Genomic DNA, 23,895 nt, shown 5'->3' with positions numbered 1-23,895 from the left:
TATTTTATACAGTATAGAAATAGCTGTTTCAAAAATAGTTTATTTACCTAGAATATTATAGCTGATCGGTTCATAAGTACATTTTGTTTGTAACAGTACTTCAGTAACCGACTTTTAATGTCCATAAAATCTAGTTGAGAATCCAACTGGTTTTTAACCACCAATCACCCTATTCCATACAATACCATACCAAAACAGAATGCTGTCATCAAACCACTTCACCAACAAACCAGTCTTTAAAGGCTCGTGAATCAGACTTACATACTATCTGGAAATTAGGACGTATGGCCATTAGTAGCCGGCCCAAAAAGCAAAAAAAAGGATCGTGGTTTCACAATCGCGGACGAGTAGTGGAGAACCTAGGAAGTTGGACTCCGCAACCGAAGCGGGAAATATCCCCACAAAAAAAGAAGAAGAAGTATTTCAGGCAACCGGCTACACGGAGAGCCATATTCATTTTAATTGGTTCTTATCCGATCTAGGAATCCGACTGATTTGCGGTTTGTTTTACGTGAACAAGTTACACCGATCTTTATCTGTAAATTGTATTATTTTTTTTATTTGCTTAAATTTGAGGTGATGGATGTTTAGTGCTACCTATTCATTGTTCTCTTCATGTTGACCATGTCTCGTTTGTCTCGTGTGTTTAGTTATTGCCGAGAACCCTGTAATGTTCGTAAAATCTAATTGAATCCAGCTAGATTAATCTACAATCTACATCATCCACATTCTAAGCAATTATGAACAAAATTTGAAAACATTCGTCAAATTTAGAACTAGCAACACTGAACGAGAGAAGCAAAAATCCTACTTGGTCCAACAGTTTCGTCAAGTTGTTGACATGAAGTCGTGTATTTTCATTTCCCTTGTCCTTTTGTTGTGACGAAAAATCGCACAGCAAATAAATTGCATTCTTTTTTCGTGGTACCATACGTGGAACGATTGCATTTGTTATTGATTCTTCTCCCATTCGAAAGCGTTACAATTAAACTCGAAAAAAAAAACATGGAAGAGGATTTGCCTACAGAATTTGATTTAATAGTAATCGGAACGGGTGAGTCACTGTTGGCAACTTTCACCCTAGTCTGTTGTTATCAAATGGTAAACTTATGGCTTTTCTTGTTTCCATAGGTCTAACGGAATCCATCGTAGCGGCCGCTGCTAGTCGTATCGGTAAAACGGTGTTACATTTGGACACCAACGATTATTACGGTGGCTATTGGGCATCATTCAATTTGGAATCTTTTCGCAAATATCTCCACTCCACGAGTGATAGTTCCACGGATTCCGCTCCAATTGTCGAACCGATCAATAATAATTTTCTTCGACTAAACTCATTACCGACGAGTGTTCGAAATGGGTGTGAGCGTTGGTACGAGTTTACGGAGAAGGGCGAAGTGGACGGTTGGAACCGGGAACGGATCGAGCAAGAGTTTCGTCGCTTCAACATAGATCTTGCCCCAAAGCTACTGTATGCCCGTGGAACCATGGTGGATCTGTTGATTTCGTCCAACATATGCCGGTACGCCGAGTTTCGAGCGCTGGACAGAGTGGCCACCGTATGGGAAGGGCGCATAATGACGGTGCCATGCTCCAGATCGGATGTTTTTACCAGCAAAGATGTAAATGTGATTGAAAAACGACTGCTGATGAAGTTCCTGCAGAGCTGTGCATCGTACGAAGCGGATGCCGAAGCGCAGGGAGAGTTAGAGGGAAAAACATTTCTGGAACACTTGCAAGCACACAAACTGACGCCAAACCTCATCCACTACGTACTGTGCGCAATAGCGATGGGAAACGATCGTACGCCGTGCCGTGATGGGGTAGCTGCTGTTAAAAAGTTCCTGATGAGTCTTGGCCACTATGGAAACAGTCCGTTCCTTTTTCCGGTGTATGGGTGTGGCGAAATACCGCAATGTTTCTGTCGACTGTGTGCCGTTTTTGGGGGAATTTACTGTCTAAACAAGGCTGTCGAAGGCATTCAGATGGAAAAGTGTAACGAAGGGTTGAAATACGAATCGGTGAAATGTGGTAAACAGAACATCAGCTCGAAGCATGTGGTCGTGGGACAAGGTTATCTACCGCGCACGGTATTCAACACGAGCACACCGACGGAAGGTGAAAAAGCTAAGCCATGTGGAAATTTGGCACGCGCCGTGATATTAACAAACGTGCCTTTCGGTGGTGCATCACAGAATCCGGGTGGTGGTGGGGTGGCAGTATTGAAACTTCCAGCCCTGAGTGACCGGCAGGATGGTGTCACTATACTACAGATGTCTCATTCCAGTGGAACGTGTCCCAAAGAAATTTGTGAGTAAAATACGAATTTCTGTGCAGTTAATTTTTTTTTTAATTATTCTGTACCTTATTCCATTTGTAGATCTTATCCATGCGACAACGACAGCTATAAGCCAAAGTCCGGAGGAGGATCTGAAACCATACATTGCACAAATTCTTAGTAAAGATTATCCCAAGCCGGTTAAAACGGAGGAAGAAGACGACAGTAGTACAGTTGGAGAGGGAAATGTGCAACAAGAAAATACCACTTCAACCATACTGTATGAAGCGTACTTTAACATTCCCAGCTGCCTTGTATGCGCTGAAAAGGCAGACGTGTCCCTGCCTGAGGGTGTTCACGTAGTGTGCGGTCCCTACCACGAGCTGGACTACGATCAAACGATTCGTCAAGCTACAACAATGTTCCGCGAAATTTATCCCGACGAAGACTTTCTTCCACGGGCTCCCGATCCGGAAGAAATAATCATCGGTGAGGAAGAACCGGTGCCGGAACAGGGTGAATCTGTACCGGAAAGAAACGAACCAGTGGATAATGCTAGTGAGTGTCGTGAAACGGAGGCGGATACATCGGTCGCACAGGAAGCAAAGGAAGATACGATCGACAAAGCGGAAGAATGCACTGAGCACAAATAATAACAGCAGCAGCGAACCATGAAAGGTGTGACGAGAACTGCCAACTATACACATTATTTAATATTATAAACAACCGAATAGGAGGAAAGATTATCTAACTCCAATTGCTTTTTTGCACCAGCGCAGCTACACATATTCGAAATAAAGTGAGCATTTCAGCTTCATGCGGCATTCTTCAAGAATCATCTGTGCTTTTTTTTATTTAAAGAGAACGACCCCCATAAGGTGTATTACCTTTTGGGGGTCTAGATTAATAAACTAGATTGGGAAACAATATTTTCCCATTCAACAGGAGAAAAAGGTTTTTGTTTGACAAACGACTTTTCCACATTCAAATTGTGCCTCTAGAAACGTCAGATGTGCGCACTAGTGATGGAAATAGTTCCGCAAATTAGGAATAAGCCCGTTCCCGTTCACTCCTTAAAAGGAGCGGAATCGCCCCAACAGCTTTTTGAATCTAATAGACAATGCATTAAAGAAATGTTCGGTTATCACTTGATCAAATCAAGATGAATAGAAATATAAATGTAATAATATAATTTAAATGTTCTAATATATAATATTTTTTACGTAAAAATATATCAACTCTGCATGAAACGTGTGACATGCGTCGCTTCTACAAAAAAAAAAAAATAATAATAATAAAAAAGTGCAAAAGTTTGTTGGAAGGGAGAAATGCAAGTCACAGCGCAGTCTTCGTTTTAAGCGTGTGTATTTATTGAACGAAATACTTTGGCGGAATGAATAGTTTTCGCTTCGTGAACAGGTTAGGCTGTTCACGCTTCTCTCGCAAGGTGACATCTGTCATATGCTTAGAGGGGTAGAAAATTGCACCTATCCAACAAAGTTAACACGCTTTTGCGCTGCGGTACCCATGAAAAACCGAAGATCTATAATAGAGGGAACAAGATAACACTAATAAAACAAATTTTCCTGCGTGCATTCTCTGTCCGACAAAATTTTTGATCACTTTCCCTCAGACCCGAACGAGTGATATTTTATCTATTAATGCTCTCTCGGATCCTGCCGGAACAGAACAATTTTTGTTCGATCGATTTTAGTTCTAGCGATGCACAACCATGAAGAGCATGTGTTTTACTTTTAACATCAACTTAGCAGTACTAACACGTGTAGCAAAAATAGCAACATACAACTTTGTAGCGATATTTGAAACGTCGATCAAAGAAGCGATATTTGGAGCGATTACTTCAAGGAATTTAAAAAATTGTTTTTGAAAAGTTGATCAAAGCAGCGATATTTGCGAAGCGACCATTCCAAAGAACTTAGAAACGATATTTGGAACATCGAATCAAAGAAGCGATGTTTGGAGCGTTCGCGCCAATTAATTTGTTAACAATATTTGAAGCGTCAATTATAGAAACGTTATTTGGACCGTAATTCATAGGGGCGGTTTTTAACGGCACGGCATTTTGAGAAGTGATTTTTTTTTAACTCGATGTCATTCACTTCAGAAAAGGAGGGGAACCGTTCCATCAGGTTCGTTCATAATTTCTCCTCACTAGTGCGCTTCTGTCAATTTTATCCAAGTCGACTGTACCTGTTTCGCTGTTGTTTGTGTTTCGTTTGCACCTGTTTGGTGGCGTTCAAACAAAGCGTTCCTATGTTTGTTTGTTTCTCAACCAACTTACGGATCTTTAGGTCATTGTTGGCGTTATAAACAACAAGTGTTTAATAAACGATTAGTTAATGTAGTTAATGCAATGTACAAAAGTTAGCACTTCTATTTGCGCTAAACAGTGTGAAACAATTGAGCCGGTGGCAGTGCATTCAGCGAGGTCAACCGGTCCGGCGCAGCCTGCTACCATAGCAACCGTAGTTCATTGTTTGTGATAAACAGAAAATTTTCCATGTGATACGCAACTATTTTCCCCGATGGACGATGTGTTTTCGTTAAAAATGATTTAATACATTAAAATCAATCGGGTTCGATATATGTAGTAGCGCTGCTTTTTAAAGAAAAAGAGAGTAAAGAGAACGGCGAACGGGAATGAGTAACGAAAAGGTAATTGATCCAAACAGCAATATCCGGTCATTTTCTAGCGAACAATTATCGTTACTGCTTTTCGTGTGTGTTCCACTTTCGTACAGGTTTTATACCGCCACGAAGAACCACACGGCCAGGGCGATGTATATTTCCTGTGGCAGACGGGAGCTTCCGCACAGCTGTTGGCTAGCACCGGAAGTGATGGCACGGTGGCCATTTTCAACCGCCAAGGGCAACTACAAGAACGCATTGTACTGCAGGGGTATGTTGGTGTAAATACGCCGGTAAAGAATTCTTGGAAGTTAATCTCTCTTTCATTCTTACAGACTCTGCGCCGGGTTCGCTTGGGATCGTGACGGAGACGTGCTGGCGATGATAACGGCCAGCTCCCATCAGCTCATCATCTGGGACTCAAACTCGCAAAAGAAACAAACCGTCGATATAGGACTCCGCGATCTGCCGAGTTGCATAATTTGGTCGAAGAAAATAGCGATCCTTGCCGTGGGGACGTCCCGTGGCAATCTCTCCATCTACAATCACATCACCACCAAACGGATACCAATTCTTGGCAAGCACACGAAACGCATCACCTGTGGTGCGTGGTCGACAGAAAACATTCTCGCCCTCGGCAGCGAGGATAAGTATCTGACACTGAGCAACGAGGAAGGCGACACACTGCGGTCGATTCAGTTGCGCGATTGTCCGAGCGATATGTACTTTGCTGAGATGAAGACCGATGAACGTGTCCCGGGAGAAAACACTATCAGCATGATCCTGGGGAAACGAACTCTTTTCCTTTATCATTTGCCAGAACCGGACTCGCCTACGGAGCTTGGTTTTCAGCAGCGGTACGGATCGTTACTGCAGCACAAATGGTTTGCCGATGGGTATATTCTGCTCGGGTTTAGCTTGGGCCATGTCGTTGCCATTTCGACCCACCCGCGCGAAGTTGGGCAGGAACTTTGGCAGGTGAAAAATCATCGCGATTCGCTCAACAGTATAGCCGTTTGCAAGGAGCTGGAGCTGATCGCTTCCTGTGGAGATAACAAGTAAGAAAATTCTTATAAGAATAGGTTCATTCGATTACAACTAGTGATTCCTAGTCGGATTGGATCTTATGTGATTAAATCATTTAATTCTAATTCAACACAAAGAACAAAACGGACAAAATCCTACTCCTCACTATAGTGAAAAGTGGCTGCTCGCTATAGTGAGAAGTGAGATTAAACCAACCATTTAAATTCCATCAGATCGAATCTCAATGGAATCCGAATAGGATCGAATCCTAATCGAATCCCAATCAGGTTTAAATCCGATTCATATCTTCCTATAGATCGAATCTTCGAATATTCCCAAGGTCGCATCTGCCAACACTAATTATAACCTACTTTTCATTACAGTGTAAAAGTGCATTCCATGACTAATCTTCAAGAGACCGTCAAGATTCTCAGCTTACCCGACCAAGCCGCACTGAAGCACGTTGAGTGGAGTACGGACGGCCAGTTACTTGGCGTTACAACGTCCCAGGGTGCAATATGCGTGTTTGTAACGAAACTTCATTCCCTGTATGCTGTCGCTCCACCGAGGATAGCCCTGCTGTCGAGCTTGGCAGAAATTGCTATCTATCACTGTGCACACGATCGCCAGAAGTCACCACCTGTACTGATAACGCTTGAAATTGAACCATCATTTTTGACGATCGGTCCATACCACATGGCATGCGGTATGAATAATCACGTCTGGTTTTATGATCTCGGTCGATCGTTGAGCGATACGCCGCTGCTGCTGGGCGATCGTGAGTACATGTCGGAGATCAAACAGGTCGCACTTAGCTCGGAATACTGTGCTGTACTTTGTGGAGGACAAATCATGCTGCACACGGTAAATGGTAGCTGTAAAAGATGTAAGAGCTAGGTAAGGTAGTTATACTTTTTCATCAATTTCTTGCAGATCGAATCATCCAACGAAGCGACACAAAACCGTGAACCAAAAATATTTCCGGACGAGATACGAGGTATTGCCGAATCGGTAATAACGTGCCTTGGGTTGACGAATGATTTTCTGTGCTTTGCAACAGATGTAAGATATACTAATAATATAAAAAAATGCTTTATTAGTCAGCGCAATAATACTTTTTGGGCTTTTTAATTTCAGCTCGGTAACATAATTTATTTTTCCCTCGAAAACTGGTCTACGGTGTTACAGTTTCGCCATCAAGCTGGCATAAGAGCAATATATCCGGACGTTGACGGCACACGACTAGTATTTATTGATGATCACAGCCAAGGCTATCTATTCATCGCAGCATGTGACGAAACCTTGCGAATACCGGATTTCCCCAAACATTGTACAAGCGTGCTGTGGGACTTTTCACAGACACACATTTTCGTAGCAAATGACCGCAACACGTGCACCACTTATGCGTTTGTGCGCATATCTGTGAAGGGTAAACTGGTAGAAAAAGTCGGTACGACAAGCTTGATCAGTGAACAGACACCCCTAATGCTTTACGATGGAGATCTCTGTCTACATTCTGCCGGTGGAAAGCTAACGTCGATCGTGCTGGACACACACGCCAACAAACCTGGCCGTGATGCGAAGGAACAGCTACGGACGACGAAACTGATGCGAAAGTATGGCGATGCATGGGAACTTTGTAAGCTGATGAATGATGAGGACGAATGGAGAGCGCTTGGAATGGCTGCGATTGCCGATTTAAATGTTGCTTTCGGTAAGTGTTGCATAACAGGAGCGTTGAAAGGTTTTAGCCGTGATGATGTAAATTTTTGTAAGTTTTGCCCAATCTTGAAAACACTTGCATGCACGAATTGAATTTGAATTGAATTTCGTCAAAAAATCCTTTTATCGTAGATAGGACTAAGATTTATGGTATCATGGTATCTGGTATCTTTGCAGCAACAAAAGTATTCCGCAATATCGGTGACGTTGCAATGGTTTATGCGCTTGAGGAATTGAGCCAAATCGAAGATCTTAACACACTGGCCGGATTTTGCGCCATGTTGGGGGACGAAATCGAAGAGGCTAAAGCGCTGTTTGCGAAAAGCGGCAACCCATCCGAAGCGCTCGAACTGTGCCGCGATTTACTGCAATGGGAACAGGCGATGGCGCTAGCCAGTACGCTAGCACCAGAGCAACTGCCTTTTCTAGCGCGCGAATATGGAGCACAGTTGGAGTTTACGTAAGATATATCCTTAAGTCGTTATAAAACCTTTTTAAATGATAATTTGTGTAATATTTATAGAGGAAACCATGCCGAAGCACTGATGAACTTTGAACGAGGTCTTAAGCATACGGAATCAGAAACCAGACAGCAGCAACAGGAGCAACACGTTAAACTGTGCAAGGCTGGCATTGCCCGTACTAGCATAAAGTGTGGTGATGTACGGCGTGGACTTCAGCTAGCACTGGAACTGAACGACCAACAGCTGTACAATGAATGTGGTGAAGCAATGCTCACCGCAGGACATTTGGCTGAAGCCGCCGCAATGCTAGAGAAGGGCGAAAGCTGGGACAAGGCGGCAGAAATCTTTATAAATTTAAAGCAGTGGAAAAAGGTGGACAACATCTTGCCAAATGTCGTAAGCCTTAAGTTGCATGTCGCTTACGGTAGGGCGAAAGAGGCCGAAGGACAGTACGCCGATGCTATCAATAGTTATCAGCTTGCCGGAGATTTGGACAGTGTTGTACGGATATATCTGCAGCACCTAGACGATCCACATTCGGCCTCGGAGATTCTGCTAGAAACGCGTTCTGTCGAGGGATCGAAGCTGCTGTCGAAATACTTTGAACAGCATGGTGATTATGAATCGGCGATACAATTTCTCATATTGTGCGGATGTGTAACGGAAGCGTTCGCTATTGCTCAGAAGCAGAACAAAATCGTGTACTATGGCGAAGTACTAGAACAGAGTGGTTCTGCGAAGCCGGGTGATTTTCTTCAATTGGGTGGATATTTCGACGGTGAAAAGTATACGCTATTAGCGGGCAAGTACTATTTTTTGGGCAAAGAATATTCGAAAGCGCTTAAACTGCTGCTGAAAGCGGCCTCCGTTGGGAATGAGGAAAATACTGCACTGTCTCTAGCAATCGATTGTGTAGCCTCGGCTGGAGATGAAAAGCTGTCTAACGTGCTGATAGAGTACTTGTTGGGCGAGTCGGACGGTGTACCGAAGGACCCGAAGCTATTGTTCCGGTTGTATATGGCCAAACGACAATTTAAAGAGGCAGCTAAGGCGGCTATGATCATTGCCAATCAGGAACAAATTGCAGGCAACTATCGAAGCGCGCACGATTTGCTCTTTTCCATGTACCAAGAATTAAAGCGTAATAACCTGGCGATTGCAACCGATATGAAGATAACGCTCGCCCTGCTCCATCGTTACACGCTGGTTCGGGTGCATGTAAAGCGGGGAAACCATTTACTGGCAGCGAAACTTTTGCTTCAAGTAGCGAAAAATATATCACAATTTCCATCACGTACGTATGAGATTCCTTCCTTTCGCACTGAGCTTGCGAATGAACACTTTGTCTTATCGTTTCAGATGTTGTCCCGATACTAACCTCTACCGTAATCGAATGCCACCGGACGGGTCTTCGAAAGTCTGCCTTCGAGTACGCGGTAATGTTAATGCGATCGGAGCATCGGAGCCAGATCGATGCTAAGTACATAAAGAAAATTGAATCTATTGTAAGGAAAGCGCCACGTGGACCGATGGAAGATGAAGGTGAACAGGAGTCATCGAGTCCGTGCCCGGTTTGTGAAACACCTCTGCCCAACATGCATATAGTTTGCGGGCAGTGTAAAACGACGTTACCAATATGTGTGGCTACGGTAATGCATCGTATTGCGTAGAGTGGGATTCATTTCACTAATTTGACCCATATCGATCGGTCCTGTTTTTTGTTTTAGGGTCAGCACATAGTGCGCGATGATGTAGCGGCGTGTCCTGAGTGTGATTTTCCAGCGATGAAAGTGGAATTTATCAAGTAACTATTGTGTTCTATTCTTTAAAACTCTGGTGGATAACCATTTGATTTTATTATTACCATTGATACAGAATTTTGGAAACAACCAACAATCAATGTGCAATGTGTGGAGAAGAAATCGACGCCGGACGACTGATCGATATCGATGACATACATCCGTATATCAACGCCGGTACTTAATAGTTTGCAGCTGTTACTTTACGGTGAACTCGTGTACCTTGTCTTTGTTTTTAGCATTCCACGTAACTTAACCTAAGAAATGTAAGTGTTTAATAAACTAAAATACAAATTATATTTAATTTCCGCAAAATCGGTGCAAAATCCGAACTAGGCAGGTTTGAACCTGATGGAGATGTCGTCTATAAATTACCGCTCACGATCTATCAACGACCTAAACCAATGTTAGAGGTTGGATAGTACGGTAGCCTACTCATGAGATGGCCACCCCTTCGAGGCCTGTCGAACTTAATTCCCTACATTATGTTCTGTTGAGTATACTCCTCTCAACATCCTGAGCATTCTACTGAGTATCTTCCAACTATTTCTACAACTGTTCAATAGATCTGGTCAGTTAATAGCCATTGGTCTTCTCGCGATGGGCTCAGTATTTCGTTGAGTTACCAAACGATAGGTTCAGCAGGCAGCTTTCGACTTCATAAGAGAGATCTTGCCTTTGCAATCGGATAGCGAATCGATGTCTTCTGATTCTTGGTATCATCTATCCCATATACAATAAGGTAGCAAGAGTGCATACGTAGAGGAGATAGTTGGAAACTACCAGGAAGTATCACCATGTGTACATCGTCACCATGTGGCAAACATTGGTGAAGATGGTGGAGCAGCAGCTCCACTCTTTCCATCTTTTTATCGACTTCAAGGCCGCATAGGATAGCACAGCCAGGATAAAACTGTACGAAGCAATGAGCTCATCTGGAATCCCGGCCAAACTTACCAGACTAATACGAATGACAATGACCAATGTCACAAGCCAGGTGGTGGTGGATGGAATACTCCCGGGGTTCTTTGTTACAACCAAGGGTCTGTGCCAAGGAGATCGGCTAGCCTGTCTACTCTTCAACCTAACGCTAGAGAGGACTGTCCGCGACTCGCAGGTGGAAACTTCGGGGACAATACTAGTCAATCCAGAACCTGGCATTCTCTGATGACTTATATATCAGTGGTTTAAGGCTCTCCTGCAGAGCGGAAGTTTATATGAGGTTCGAGCAGCGGAAAACCTCGGCTTGGAGATTGGTTTGTTGGTTGGAAATAATGGTGGCACCATCAGAGGTCCTGCTAACAAATCCCTACCTTCGCAGGATAGGTGCACGCACCACCTTCAAGGTCGACTAAAATTTCAACCATCTCTGGTCAAAAGTCAGCACCGACAACAGCATTGATGTTGAGAAACTAGTGTGCTGGCTGGCTATCGATCTTTCTACTGTCTGAGGAAACTGTTTAACTCAAAACAGCTGTTACGACGATCGAAGCTACAATTACATAGAACTCTTATAGTCCCGGTACTCACATACGGTTCTGAGACATGGATTCTAACTACAACTCACGAAACCCTCTTAGCCGTGTTCGAGAGAAACATGCTCAGAAGGATTTTTGGCCCCGTATGTGTAAAAAAACAATGAACGAGCCGCTCCAATGACAATGATGTACGAAGAACTCACTATTTTACAGCGAATTAGACTCGCCAACGACAATATGGCGATATGCCGTCATACTGAATAATAAATAATTAGACTCGCCAGGCTCTGGTGGGTTCGTCATGCGATTAGAATGACACCAGACGGCCAAACCCGTAAAGTCTTTTTAGCTCATCCACATGGACAGAAGAAACGTGGTAGACTCAAATTGAGAGAGTATGATGGCGTTGATGCCTCCACCCGAAAGGCAGGAATAATAGACTGGCAGACAACGGCGCTGGACCGCGAGATAAATAAGTAATCAATACATCAAATAGATCCTAATATTTATCTGTCCTATAGCGTACTTGTTTTTTTTTACTGTCTGAATTTATGCGCCACATTTTGCTCTCTATGTAGCAGAGCCTTAATATTTTCTTAAACTGACGCACGCGCCTTTCCTCTCTTTGTCAAATGTTGTGCCGTTTCAGTGCCGTGTTTTTGTAGTGCGTGTAGCCGCGAGCTAATCGGGGGGATTTGTGTTGTACCTTTCCTCAACCAACACAAGACGAAAGCGAATCATAAAAATAACGCAAGTGGAACTGGTCGGACGTGTGTGTGCTAGCCGGGATCGTTTGCGGGTGTGTTTTAATTTTCATTTTTCCAATCGTGTTACGGAAAAGCTGTGTTTGTTCTTGAGCAGTGCACAACAAAAAGTAAAGATAAAGTGAAATGCAAATAGAACTAAACAAAAGGAAAAGTAAGGCGCCCCATGAAGCCTGGTAAATGTAGGAAGCACACGGAAGACCGCGGACGGATGGATACTAAATTTTCGGGGTGTGCTGCCAATATGTACGTGCGTGTTATTTAAATATTTACTTCAGCCCCAAATCCCCGATGCACCAAGGTTGATTGGATTATTTTCAACTCACAAATAATACTAGCTAGAATGTTATGTTTCTCCGTAGCTAAAATCAGACCGAATGGTCCGAAGATAAGGTGATGACGATGGTGGTGAAAAATGTTTTGTTTTCTTTGCTTGTGGAAAAACGAATACGCCAGTACGAAAATGTTGGTGCAAAAAGCATGCGTTGTAGGTAGTGTGCAAGGCCAAACCCGGAATCCAATAGGAAAATCATTACCAATATTTTATCCAGCTATTTATTGCAAGCAACGGCGTGGGTTCGTAAAAATGGGTGTAATTTGTGAAAAATTGAATTTAAAACGGTGAGAACGGTTGTTTTTTTGTTAGGAAAAAGTTTGCTTTGGGTTGCTACAAAACGCGAAACAGTGCAATTATTTACGTATTATTGATTATGAACAAACCTTCATCTGCAGCTTTAAGTTTTGCCATGTTTTCTCTGTCTCTGTGTTTACGGATACGGTTCCATAAATGATGCATGGATGTATTATCAGTAGGCTTATCCAATTTTTTGTTCCAACAACGCTATCAGTGCATGCAGAATTGCAATAAAATTCACACTCAAAACCACACATTGCGTGTCACTCCGTGGGATTTGTGGATGACGTAAAGGCATTGCTTTTTTGTATTCTTATCTGTAGCGGCACTTGATAACAGTTTTGATTTTTGTTGTTGTTGCAAAAGAACTGCAATTTCGTTCTACGGATTTTTTGTGTGTATTAATTTCTGAATAAATCAAAACCTCAATACATTGCATATGACACGTGCGGTCATCAAAACTAAAATTGACCCCATCAGAAGATTTGATAAGAATGTATGTGAGTGTCTTATTTTTTCTTTAACTACTAACATGCATAATGCTGTGCAACATGTAGGGCGGAAAGCATATTTCGTAAACCAAAATGTTGAAGATCGCTATCGTTGCCGGTTGTTTTTCGGTAATGATCACTTTTATGACAATCATAACATTTCTTATCTTTGGTGTGAACGGAACCGCCGTTTACGAGGAGAGAAACCCGTTATCATTTGAAAATGAATTAGGGAAGTGAATAAATATACTATTGCTCAACGTTCATATAATTCTTACTCATTTGTTTGCCTGGACGTAAGTAACACGTGTGCGCCTATCGCGTTCCTTTCCAGTAACGATAAAAATGGGTAAAATGAAGTAAAAAATTCCTTCTTGTCAGCATAACGCAAAAACACCTGCAAGTGAAGTGAAACAGTGAAACTGAAGAACCTGCAAGCGATGCGAAAAGTTGCGGACGTCGTTCGCCAATGTGCTGATGAAAACAAAAATGCTTGTTCTAGTTTCAGAGCAACGGCTATTAACACCTGAAGAAGTTTCAAACCATACTGTGCGAGTGAAAAGTGTTGTGGGGTGGTAAGAAAATAATGTGTTAAATCGACAACTCGTTACCGAGAAGTGTGATCTCAAGCGTATTCAAGTACGAATTGGAGCATAAGTTTGCTGTAAAGAAAGTACGATCTCTTTAGTTACCATGGCTACTGCAACGGCTGCCACGTCTGCAACATCTAGCAACCAGCAGCAGCAGCTGCAAGCTTACGAGGACGATGACGAGGTAAAGTGTTTTACTTTAATAGAATTGCACATATTTACTTCTAACTTCATTACATTATACAGTTAGGCTTGGGTCAATTGAATATCGATTCGATTTTTCAGTTACAGTGGCTCCCATATAAAATGGGGCATCTACCAATTCTGGTGGCGTTCTTTTTGGCTTAACGACCCACAAACTAGGTCACGGTGGTCATCGTGACTTTTTGATAACCACGTATGTTGTAGCTGGTTAGACAGTTCTCACTGCGGAAGAACGATCCGGATGAGATTTGTGCTTTGGTCTTGCACTGTTCGAAGACCGGCGTCCATGTCATATTCACCATTAGAATGTAATCACCACCAAACCTTAAATGGAATAGATATCAAAAGTATTGACCGGGATATTTGAGTTCCTGTTAGGAAACGTAAGGAATGAAAAATTACATAAATTCCCGTTGGTAGTAAATTTTCTAGGCACCTAAGCACCCCTAAGCGGGGGGATGGATCATAGTACAAATATTCTAGGCTCTATGCTTGGTCTAGAACATATTGAATGGATGCTCACTTCCATTCAATATAAGTGGACTTCGATTTCTATTTTACTTGGGGTCCTACAAGGGATTTGATCTGCTGATGAATAAGGATATTGCAAATCCTCCAATTTACCTTAGCAATACGAAAATTTTGAAGAATTATGAAAATGGCTTGACTTTGATGGCCCATATAAGGAAGGATATCTTGTCGATTTAATACCTACCGGTTATATGTTTCTTAATTTCCTATCTATGATTTTGATTCGTTTCTAGAAAATATGAGTCATGTGATCTCCGGCAAGTTAGCTGTGGCTTACATCTTCACCTAACTGGATAACGAAATAAGCCAAAGAATCCTAATCGTATCTGAAACCAAATGTCAATCGAATCATAATCGAATCTGAATCTCGAACGAATATGAATCCTAATTTAGTCCCTGACGTATCGAACTGGATATAAATCCAATCGAATCTGAACGATTCCTTTATTTAGGATCCAATCCCATTCGAACCTTTCAAGAAATTGAGTCTTCGAATCTACCAACTACTCTTTTATGCCTTGTACTGGAGTGGTCGCTTAAATGCACCTTATTTGGCAAAGTATGACTTCGGATTCAGCCACCGCCAGGATATCTGTAGCGCTAGATCTGCTAGCTCGGGAGCACACACTTCTAAAATTGATCCTTACTTCGTAACATTGGCGTCCTTTCCAAGCTTAGTTCACGACTCGTGTACAGAGTTGTATGTGTTGTTACTGGGGTGTTGTGGTTTGCACATTTTTATTAATTTTTGGAACTCATAGTAAGATTCCCTTGAACAATGCTTCTCCGGTTAATTCTTTCGCTGTCTAGCTTTATATCCGGATTTACGATCGAATCAAGACTGTCAGAGATTCCTGCAAGCAGTTACCTTGACTCAAATCAAAATGATCCTGAGTCATATGATACCGTATGATATCTTCTAGAACAATGTTGAACAACAAACAGAATTATATGTTTCCTCAGACTTCGAGTCCTGATTAAAAAGACTATTTCATTTCATTTTCATCCATCTATCTTTTCAGTGTATTTATCTTACAAGATACCATAAACCCGCCACTGGTTGTCCCAACCTAAATTGGTATTGGTATTACAACCTAAATATTGGTATCAATATTCTTACTGCATATTATCGACGGTTCGTTCCTTGAGGGTATCTTCTTCTTGACTTAATGGATTTCTTTGCGATCATGCCGTATGAAGGCTTGCTATCTTCTTCTTGGCTTAACGACCTTCTATTCTATGTAATGCCGGCCATTAAATGGCCTTCGGAGGGACGGTCCGGTTGGGATTTTTACCCGAGTCCTGCCGTCTAAAGACCGGCGGTTCTGTCGCCTACACCACCGTGCCTCTGATGTAGGCTTCCTATATTTATTTTTAAAACGATTTAGACTTTTTGAGTACGATACACAATGCAATACATTGACATGCGTTCACAGTTAACGTAACACAAGTTAAAGCTACATACAACTCAATCGATTATCTATTAGTACATCATTTAGTCAGTCAGTTAAGACTACACCCGCAAATAGTAGATACCCGGTGAAAGATAGAATTCCATTGTGCATTCTATTCTCGTTTCGTTCGAGGCGTGAGGAAAAAAAACACTCATACGATAGTGCGATCATAGCCACGGCGGGCTATGTAGAAATGAGATTAAAAAAGCATGTTCGGATTCATAACCATCGTTCGTACACAAGGTGTCACTGCCAGTCACGTTTAGCGTCGCTTCGAGCACGTAGTAACAGGCAACATATTTTTTACGCTGGCCCTGTGTTTATGGCTGCTTTCGATTACCACTGGCACTGCCCAGCGTTGGTTCTTTGCCTCTTTCGTCGTTTCGCCGTCGTCGTGTCTAACGGCGTACAGAATGAGTTGTATACAAAATGAGCCAGCTTTACTTGGCCACATTTTTGGGCGATTCTTCCTTTGAGCGGCAGAGCTCGCTCACGTGACACATCTGGGTAAGCAATTTTGTGCCAGTTACGGAAACCTTAACAGTTCTTAGCAATGGCTCTTGCTGGTTGTGGTGGTCGTCGTTTAGTAATCGATTGAGTGTTCGGATTGTAATGCACGCCCAGGTAACTCAAATAATCAAATAGACAGTCCTATCGGTCAGACCTGACTTATTACACACTTTCTTTTTTCGAGCGGCTATTTGTGGAACTATTTATAAAATATTCAAAGCAAATCATAGGCACTATAACCAAGCTAACTAAAATTCATCCAGTGTGGGAAGGACGAACAATAGGTCCGCTTTGGGATGGGGCTCTATTTGGAGATAGTTGACTCATTTCTGATCTAAACGCTGAAGTCTGATGTTGTAATATGCGATTGAATTTTTGCGATCTTTGAGCCATAAAAATAATCATTTGTCAGCTTTTGAGAAAATTTTGGTTTCCTTGTTTCAAGCTACCTTATGGCTACCTTACGAAGACAGCGGCGCCGGTCTTCAAACGGCAGGACCGGGGTTCAAATCCCATCCGGACCGTCACCCCCCGTAGTGAGGATTGACTAACCAACTACGTGGTATCGGCAGTCTAGAAAGCCATTTTTCGATGGCCGGCATGACCTTAGAGGTCGTTAAGCCAAGAAAAAGAAAACAAAAATATAAAGAACGACCTGAGCTGGCAAAGATGTTAAAGTTTATTGTTACGATTGCTTACTATTGTTGTTATTGCACTTACTCCGTCACATGAAAATTACACATTAAAAACCAACCTGCAATTGATACGTTACAGCTGCGCAAAACTGCTCGGTGTGTAGTATCTGAAGGTGTAACTTTCTACGCCACCCGGAACTCACACTATGGCCACCGATTGCTCTTTTGTTTGCTTACCTTTATTGGTTGAAATGGCCATACGAGCGAGTGACAGGTGAAATGGTAGCTTTTTACATATCTCTGTACATGCTGGCATATTTATTTTGCGGAAGGGTATGTCCTCTACTCGTTTTCCCCCTTTTTTTCCATCCGTCCCGACGAAGGAAGGGGGAAGGATGGGAAGGGTCCGTTTGTATGATTAAAGAGAAAACATAATCGAAAACGTGCGGTTAGTGGTTCGGTTTATTGTTTGATTATTGTATCAACATGGAATGCTCAAGTGTATAGCTTTGTTGCGAGTATATGCATTATACACGAGTTTGAGTGCGAATAAATTGAAATCGCAACACATTTTTTAAGTAAAATAATAAAAATACCGTCTTAGATGTACTCTTCTTCACGCCCCAAGTGGTAAAGTTTGAATTTGAGTTAAATTATTATATGACAAACAGCCAATGTTTCTGTGTAATGCTCAATGTTTTCACATTACTGAGCTTCACCTTTTAGTTCACGCTTTATTTAGCAATTATGCGCAACATATGTCGCTCAGCACGGTAGAATGTTATAGAAGATGAAGTGTGTTCAACCGGGCAGAAAATAAGTAACTTTCCTTTGCAATAACACTGCCCTCGTTCGGTAGAGATTTTCCGCAAACACAGTGTTTATGGATGCAAATTTGCTTGGAATCCTCGATGATGAAACTCTAACCCATCCGGGACGCCTATAAAGTGTAATCCTTCACGTTCAATTAACGTCATGATGTTGTCCATTGATGAGTTAATACACAATCTTTAACTTTAAATGCAAATAAAAATGATAATGAAACGGGACTGTGTCACACTATTACTTTTTCCACTGCTTTCTTCCAAAAGTTCTCTATAGTGTAAGTTTCTATACTGTAAAACAAACATAAAAATTGTCTTATAATACGACTCTACTTTGAAGCGAATGTCGTTTGGTTTGAATTGTTTTCTCTGGCTGATACCAGCAATTTACTTACAATTAGTTGCATAAAAATGTAGATGGAGATTTTGCATTCTATCGCTGATACGACGCATAAAGCAAACTGTTTTCATGTGCGCAAAGGCGCAAAAGTGCAACAGGCTGGAAGACTGTGCGAATTTGTGTAACCTTCGACCGGTCTCTAGGTAATTTAGCCCGCGTCAACTCGGTGAAGCTGCTGAACTTGAACTTGCTTAGCGCCTAGCCTGTGATCAGAGCCACCAATTAAGGCAATGTGTGATTACTCGCTCGGTGTTGTAGCGTTGTATGTTGCGTGTGTTGGATGAGTACTTTAGCTTAGCTGAATCTGTTGACAGGTCAGTCTTGCCGATCACTTTACTACCTCTACTGCCTATGCCTGCCGTATGACTGGGCTGAAAATGTGCTAAAACCTTCATGAATTGCACACGGAAAAAATGATACTATTATCCGGAGTCCGGAAGGGTTGTGTACGAACCTCGTTATTATCGCAATCGCTCGGTCTATGATATTCGTGTGAACGGTTGGAATGTGTTCCAGTGTGAAGCTATAGGTGTATAGAATTGAATTTCTATAGTAACAGTATTGTAGCAATAATAGCACACACTAAATATTTAAGCAAACATACTAATAAATTTAATTCAAACATTGTGTCCACTCATCACCCTTTTCTCTTTTGTATGTTTCTTTACAGTTTCAGGACGCTTGCGATGCTGATACTGCCTCGTAAGTAAAACTAACATTGTTTGCCTTACATGCCACTGCAACAACTAGCAACAATCAGTGTACGATCTGTTTTGTAGTACAGCTAGAAACATTTTGCGTCCATCATGCTGAACTGTACGTACGGGTAGCTAGCAGGCCACTAATAGCTTTTACTGCACACAAACCAGTTGATGAATGACACAATCGACCTTTTTTCGATTGATAACCACAATCAACGAGGTTGTGATGTAAGGGCGGGACAAACAAGTCGGCTGCGCATAAAGGAAATAATGTATCTCATATTATTTATGATTTGTCTGACTGTTTATACATCATCTTAAGCTTGGCTAGTAGCGAATATCTCCAATATACGACCCGCGAAGGAATTACAATAACAATAATAAATCCAGAAAACGAAATTGAACCGGAATTTAGAATAATGCAGGGACTGAATCCAAAAGGTTTTCACCAAAGCTGGTGATTTACAAAAGTTATTACAAGAAGAATGTAGAGGTGTTGTTGGTTCTTACAGTCTACTTAAAAAACCATCAGATATCGGAAAAAAAACATTGAACATATAACTTGAGCATAATTTTGTAATACAAAAATAGAAAAAAAGTTTCATTCAATTATGGATTGTTTCCTATATGATTGATGTATTCGTTCTTGGCAGTATCAATGTATGTGTTACGAGAACGAAAGAGGTCTCATAGAAGATTCAAATATGAAATATTTGCAGACAATTTTCGCCACGCGCAACATTTATGAGTATCTTTTTCTTCTTGGCTTAAACGATATCTAAGGTCATGTTGGCGCCATTGAAAATGTCTTTTTAAGACTGCCGATAACCACGTAGTTTTGGTTAGTAAGTCTTCACTACGGGGGAAAGGTCCGGATTTGATTTGAACCCCGGTCCTGCCGTTTGAAGGCCGGCGCCGCTGTCGCCTACACCACCGGGCCGGCCCCTTTTCTGAGTAAAAAATGTCTATTTAACTAGCGTAGAAAAGAGCAGAGCAATAGTTTGAAAATATATTAACATGAAGAAATAAAATAAAATAATAAAGAAATGATAAAATACACATTTTTAATTTCTACTTACTATTGGGTGTCTTGAAACCACATGATTCTTGTTGGATTCTTACCCTTGGCAAAACTACGCTACCGAAAAAGAATAAAACTAAAGTATATGACAAAAGGCTGCTAGAGTTTCCCACTAATTAATAAATTTAAAGGGTAAAATAAATTTACTCCTTAACAGTCTTGTCAAAATGATGATAAAAAAAGATTTCACAGTTGTTTTTTACATCTCTGTATAGTTTATGGTGCAAACTAGAAATTAGGATAATATTTCACAAAAACAACGAAACAAAACTGACGACGATAATACTTATCAAGATAGTCTGCTTGCGATCCTTGCACTAAGAAGAATCAGATGTTACGAGAAATTTCAATAATTACGTAAAATTCCAACTAAACCCTAAATGTTTCTAACTTTTCCTTGCTAATCTACTCATGTACAACGTGTGCATTAAACCAAATAGAATTAATTCAAGACACTCTGTCGATGACGTTATCAAATAGATGGATTTTATAGTCTCTTATTCTAAGTGATTGCCACATGGGTGGGTTTAGTCCCAGCTGTGGACGGGGAATTTTGTATATGACAATTGCTGGTTTGACCGGAATATTCCTCACCGTTTTACCGGATGCTCTGACCCCTGAAGTCACGCGTCATAAGGATAAAGCCTCGATTGCTGTTGAATTTTGTGAAATCCCATTAAATGCTTTCGTCTTTCTGAAGAAGTTATCACTTCTGCAGCTGTTGTGATACACGAAGCATCTATTTCTAAATATTTCAAGACAAGCTAAAAAAGTGTGATTGAACCAACAATGGTAGAAAACCATCCTCTATTCTTTAAGTAAAATGCAAATTATAATATAATATTTCTTTTCTTACACAGTGCTTCTTGTGCTTTAGATTTGGAAACAGCACTAGCGGAGGCAAAGATCGCCGTCGATCTATTCTTTAACAATAAGTTTAATGAAGCTGAAGCCCTTATGAAACCTTTGTAAGTGAAAGCAACACTTTGCGTACCAGTTTGTTCTAATTCTTTTTCTATTACAGGGCAACATCCAGCATGTACCATTCGGTGGGACACAGCGTTTTCACCTATCTGGAAGCAATGCTTACGTTCGAGCAGCAACACATAGCGGCCGCCTCCGAAGCTCTGAAGCAGTGTTTGAACGTCTGCAACCGTTATCGGAAAAAGAACACCCTTACGGAAACAATAGGGAAAACGTTCAAGAAGGTGAACTACGATCAGTACACGGATTTGGAAGCACACGCCGAACTCTGTTCGGCCGAGGCGTTGCTGCTTAAGGCAATGTTGACCTTTATAGAGGATGAAACGCTTACTAGTCTAATTAAGGGTGGAATGAAGATTCGCAACTGCTTTGCAATGTACAAGTAAGTTAAAGTCATTAAAAATATTTTTACTATGAAGAAGCAAAGACACTTCACCTATATTCATCTCAATTTCCGCTTTACTTGCAGGGAGTGCAACAACATACTCAATCATCGTCAATGGGAATCGGAAAGCTCGAAACTGCACTTCGAAAGTGGCGTACGCATGGGGCTGGGCACGTTCAATCTTATGATATCTTTGTTACCGGCTCGCATCATAAAACTGTTGGAATTTATCGGGTTTTCGGGCAACAAGGCAAGAACAATAATATTCAACGGTGGGTTAAAACGTGTCCACTTACCTCTATTTTCTGTTCTTTTTATTGCAGCAATCGGGCATGCAAGACTTAATCACCGGTTCACAAAGCGAAGGCATACGGCAGGTGCTGTGTGTGATGACTTTACTGGGATACAATTTGATTGTGTGCTACGTGCTAAGCCACAAGGAGGGCGATTTGCGATTCTGTGACGAGCTACTGGTAAAACAGCTAAAACAGTACCCGGACGGTGTTTGGTTTCTGTTTTTCAAAGGACGGCTGGAGTTTATGAAGGGCAATCTGGACGATGCGCTTAAATGGTACAAAAAGTCGTGGAAATCACAAAACGTTTGGCCCCAGTTCCATCATCTATGCTTTTGGGAGCTACTGTGGGTAAACTGGTGAGTAATGAGTGCTCAACGGTTGCATTTTCTACAATTTGAAATAGCTTTTTCTGATGTCTTTTTTTCCCTCTTAAATTTCAGTTTACGGCTGGACTGGCGAGAGTCGCTACTCTTTGCAACGTACCTGGTCGAAAATAGCAAGTGGTCGCGTACGATTTACACATATCAGAAGGCATCCATCATGTGCATGCTAAAGACGGAGGAACTACACTCGAGCGAAGTCCGCACGATCGCCACCCTGATGAAGGAGGTACCCAAGTACAAGCAGCGGATAGCGGGCAAATCGTTGCCAATGGAAAAGTTTGCGTGCAAGAAAACGGAACGCTTCTTCGCTCAGCAATCCTTCCTGTACGTACCGGCGCTGGAGCTGATGTACGTGTGGAATCTGTTCAAGATATTGGGTAAACATTTCCATCTCGCTGACGGCGTGTATCGGATAGTGGAGGAGAATCTGAAACACTATGGCGAACGGATAAACTCGAAAACAAACCCAGCCTTTGGAGTGTATGCGGCTGATAATAAAGCTTTACTCTTGCTGCTGAAAGGTGCCTGTTTGCGGCAAATGAACAGTCCACTGCAAGCTACCCGGTAAGTGCTACAAACCTGGCAAGGTGCATCCGAGGCTAAAGGAAATGATTAATTGTGTGAAACGTTTCCATCCAGGTGCCTTGAGGATGTTATTGCTATGTACAAAGACATCAAAGAAGATCATTATCTGGTACCTTACGCGATCGTGGAACTGGCACTGATCTACATTGATCAGGGAAATAAAGACCAAGCCATACTAGCGCTCGAGGATGCAAAGTACGTATATTACTTCTTCCATTGATCCATCGCAAAGCAATAACTTTAATGGACTTGTTTTCTCAATTTTTGTAGGAAAAATTACAGCGGATATTCGCTCGAGTCACGATTGCATTTCCGAATACATACGGCACTGATTGAATTGAAGGGTAAAAGCTACGAAAACATTCCTGCTGGCGGTGAATGAAAGGGTGCCGTTGTGTTTGCAGCCTTTCGCCATGACCATTCAACGATTATAACTAATTATTAGAAAAAGCAAACCTGTAGTTAAACTAACAACGACTATTCAACGTAAGTAAGACCAAACCAAACGTGACACTAAAGAGATCCACAAGCATCCATCCAAGAAAGGATAGAAATTGAGGGCCAACGTACCAACGAATATGATTTATGCTACGTCATACGTGGAATCGTTTCCTAGTCATGATTTTACAGAGTGATCATGTGTTGCAGCATTTATGATAGGATGCATCTTCATTGGAGTAAGGCGGTAGCGACAGGATAATGTTTTATAGTTTCGTTTGCTTCATAACATACAGCGATATTACTCTCTAAGCAGGGCACATTTTCACGAAAACCATACACGCATTAAAGCCATACCCAACCCAAGGTAGGAATTAAAATAAAAAATGGCGTAGGTATTATTTTAATCTTTCAATCGCGCTCGTGTCACAAAGTAATAAAAGGATCATTCGTACGGTTTTTAGAGCTTCAAACCAAAAGTGGGTTAGCAAATGTGGTATATTTTATCCAGAAGGATCAAACAGAATTTATTTGTTGGGGTTAATTTATGATGCATGTAGGATAAGTTTTCTGGGGTTCAAATTAAGAT

General features: G+C 41.6%; 6 protein-coding genes across 6 annotated transcripts in view; 5 read left to right on the top strand and 1 right to left on the bottom strand.

The window, feature by feature from the left end:
- Positions 1–23,895, top strand: part of LOC126556328 (glutathione S-transferase) — a 327,848-nt gene that overhangs the window by 93,432 nt on the left and 210,521 nt on the right. The gene's annotated exons all lie outside the window — the stretch shown is intronic.
- Positions 1–23,895, bottom strand: part of LOC126568793 (trimethylguanosine synthase) — a 151,299-nt gene that overhangs the window by 100,130 nt on the left and 27,274 nt on the right. The gene's annotated exons all lie outside the window — the stretch shown is intronic.
- LOC126556489 (cholesterol transporter ABCA5-like) overlaps positions 1–23,895 on the top strand; it is a 137,351-nt gene that overhangs the window by 104,488 nt on the left and 8,968 nt on the right. The window lies entirely within an intron of this gene.
- On the top strand, positions 1,003–2,934 carry LOC126556018 (rab proteins geranylgeranyltransferase component A). The gene is made up of 3 exons (XM_050211176.1): positions 1,003–1,054; positions 1,132–2,310; positions 2,381–2,934. Exons 1-3 carry the CDS (start codon positions 1,006–1,008, stop codon positions 2,929–2,931), a joined length of 1,779 nt encoding a protein of 592 aa, XP_050067133.1. The 5' UTR covers positions 1,003–1,005; the 3' UTR covers positions 2,932–2,934.
- Positions 4,940–10,130, top strand: LOC126567349 (WD repeat-containing protein 19). Its single transcript, XM_050223577.1, has 11 exons — positions 4,940–4,954; positions 4,993–5,198; positions 5,263–5,985; positions 6,337–6,817; positions 6,887–7,015; positions 7,091–7,667; positions 7,853–8,135; positions 8,199–9,433; positions 9,499–9,788; positions 9,867–9,943; positions 10,015–10,130. The coding sequence occupies exons 1-11, from the start codon at positions 4,940–4,942 to the stop codon at positions 10,121–10,123; spliced, it is 4,125 nt and encodes a 1,374-aa protein (XP_050079534.1). The 3' UTR covers positions 10,124–10,130.
- Positions 13,978–23,294, top strand: LOC126556508 (tetratricopeptide repeat protein 39B-like). Its single transcript, XM_050211770.1, has 9 exons — positions 13,978–14,079; positions 19,124–19,155; positions 21,096–21,203; positions 21,260–21,601; positions 21,689–21,854; positions 21,928–22,256; positions 22,341–22,847; positions 22,923–23,063; positions 23,139–23,294. Exons 1-9 carry the CDS (start codon positions 13,999–14,001, stop codon positions 23,248–23,250), a joined length of 1,818 nt encoding a protein of 605 aa, XP_050067727.1. The 5' UTR covers positions 13,978–13,998; the 3' UTR covers positions 23,251–23,294.

The sequence above is a fragment of the Anopheles maculipalpis genome, chromosome 2RL, assembly GCF_943734695.1.
Source record: "Anopheles maculipalpis chromosome 2RL, idAnoMacuDA_375_x, whole genome shotgun sequence".
Classification (NCBI taxonomy): Eukaryota; Metazoa; Arthropoda; class Insecta; order Diptera; family Culicidae; genus Anopheles; species Anopheles maculipalpis.
Note: the sequence above shows the minus strand (reverse complement) of the source record. Positions and strands in the feature narration are given on the sequence as shown.

Coding starts and splice junctions, on each gene's coding strand:
- LOC126556018 (XM_050211176.1), top strand. CDS start 1,006: ATGGAAGAGGATTTGCCTACAGAATTTGATTTAATAGTAATCGGAACG. Junction 1,055..1,131: donor TTTAATAGTAATCGGAACGG/GTGAGTCACTGT, acceptor TTGTTTCCATAG/GTCTAACGGAATCCATCGTA. Junction 2,311..2,380: donor AACGTGTCCCAAAGAAATTT/GTGAGTAAAATA, acceptor TTCCATTTGTAG/ATCTTATCCATGCGACAACG.
- LOC126567349 (XM_050223577.1), top strand. Junction 7,668..7,852: donor CGATTTAAATGTTGCTTTCG/GTAAGTGTTGCA, acceptor GTATCTTTGCAG/CAACAAAAGTATTCCGCAAT. Junction 8,136..8,198: donor GGAGCACAGTTGGAGTTTAC/GTAAGATATATC, acceptor TAATATTTATAG/AGGAAACCATGCCGAAGCAC.
- LOC126556508 (XM_050211770.1), top strand. CDS start 13,999: ATGGCTACTGCAACGGCTGCCACGTCTGCAACATCTAGCAACCAGCAG. Junction 14,080..19,123: donor CTTACGAGGACGATGACGAG/GTAAAGTGTTTT, acceptor GTTTCTTTACAG/TTTCAGGACGCTTGCGATGC. Junction 22,257..22,340: donor GAGCTACTGTGGGTAAACTG/GTGAGTAATGAG, acceptor CTTAAATTTCAG/TTTACGGCTGGACTGGCGAG.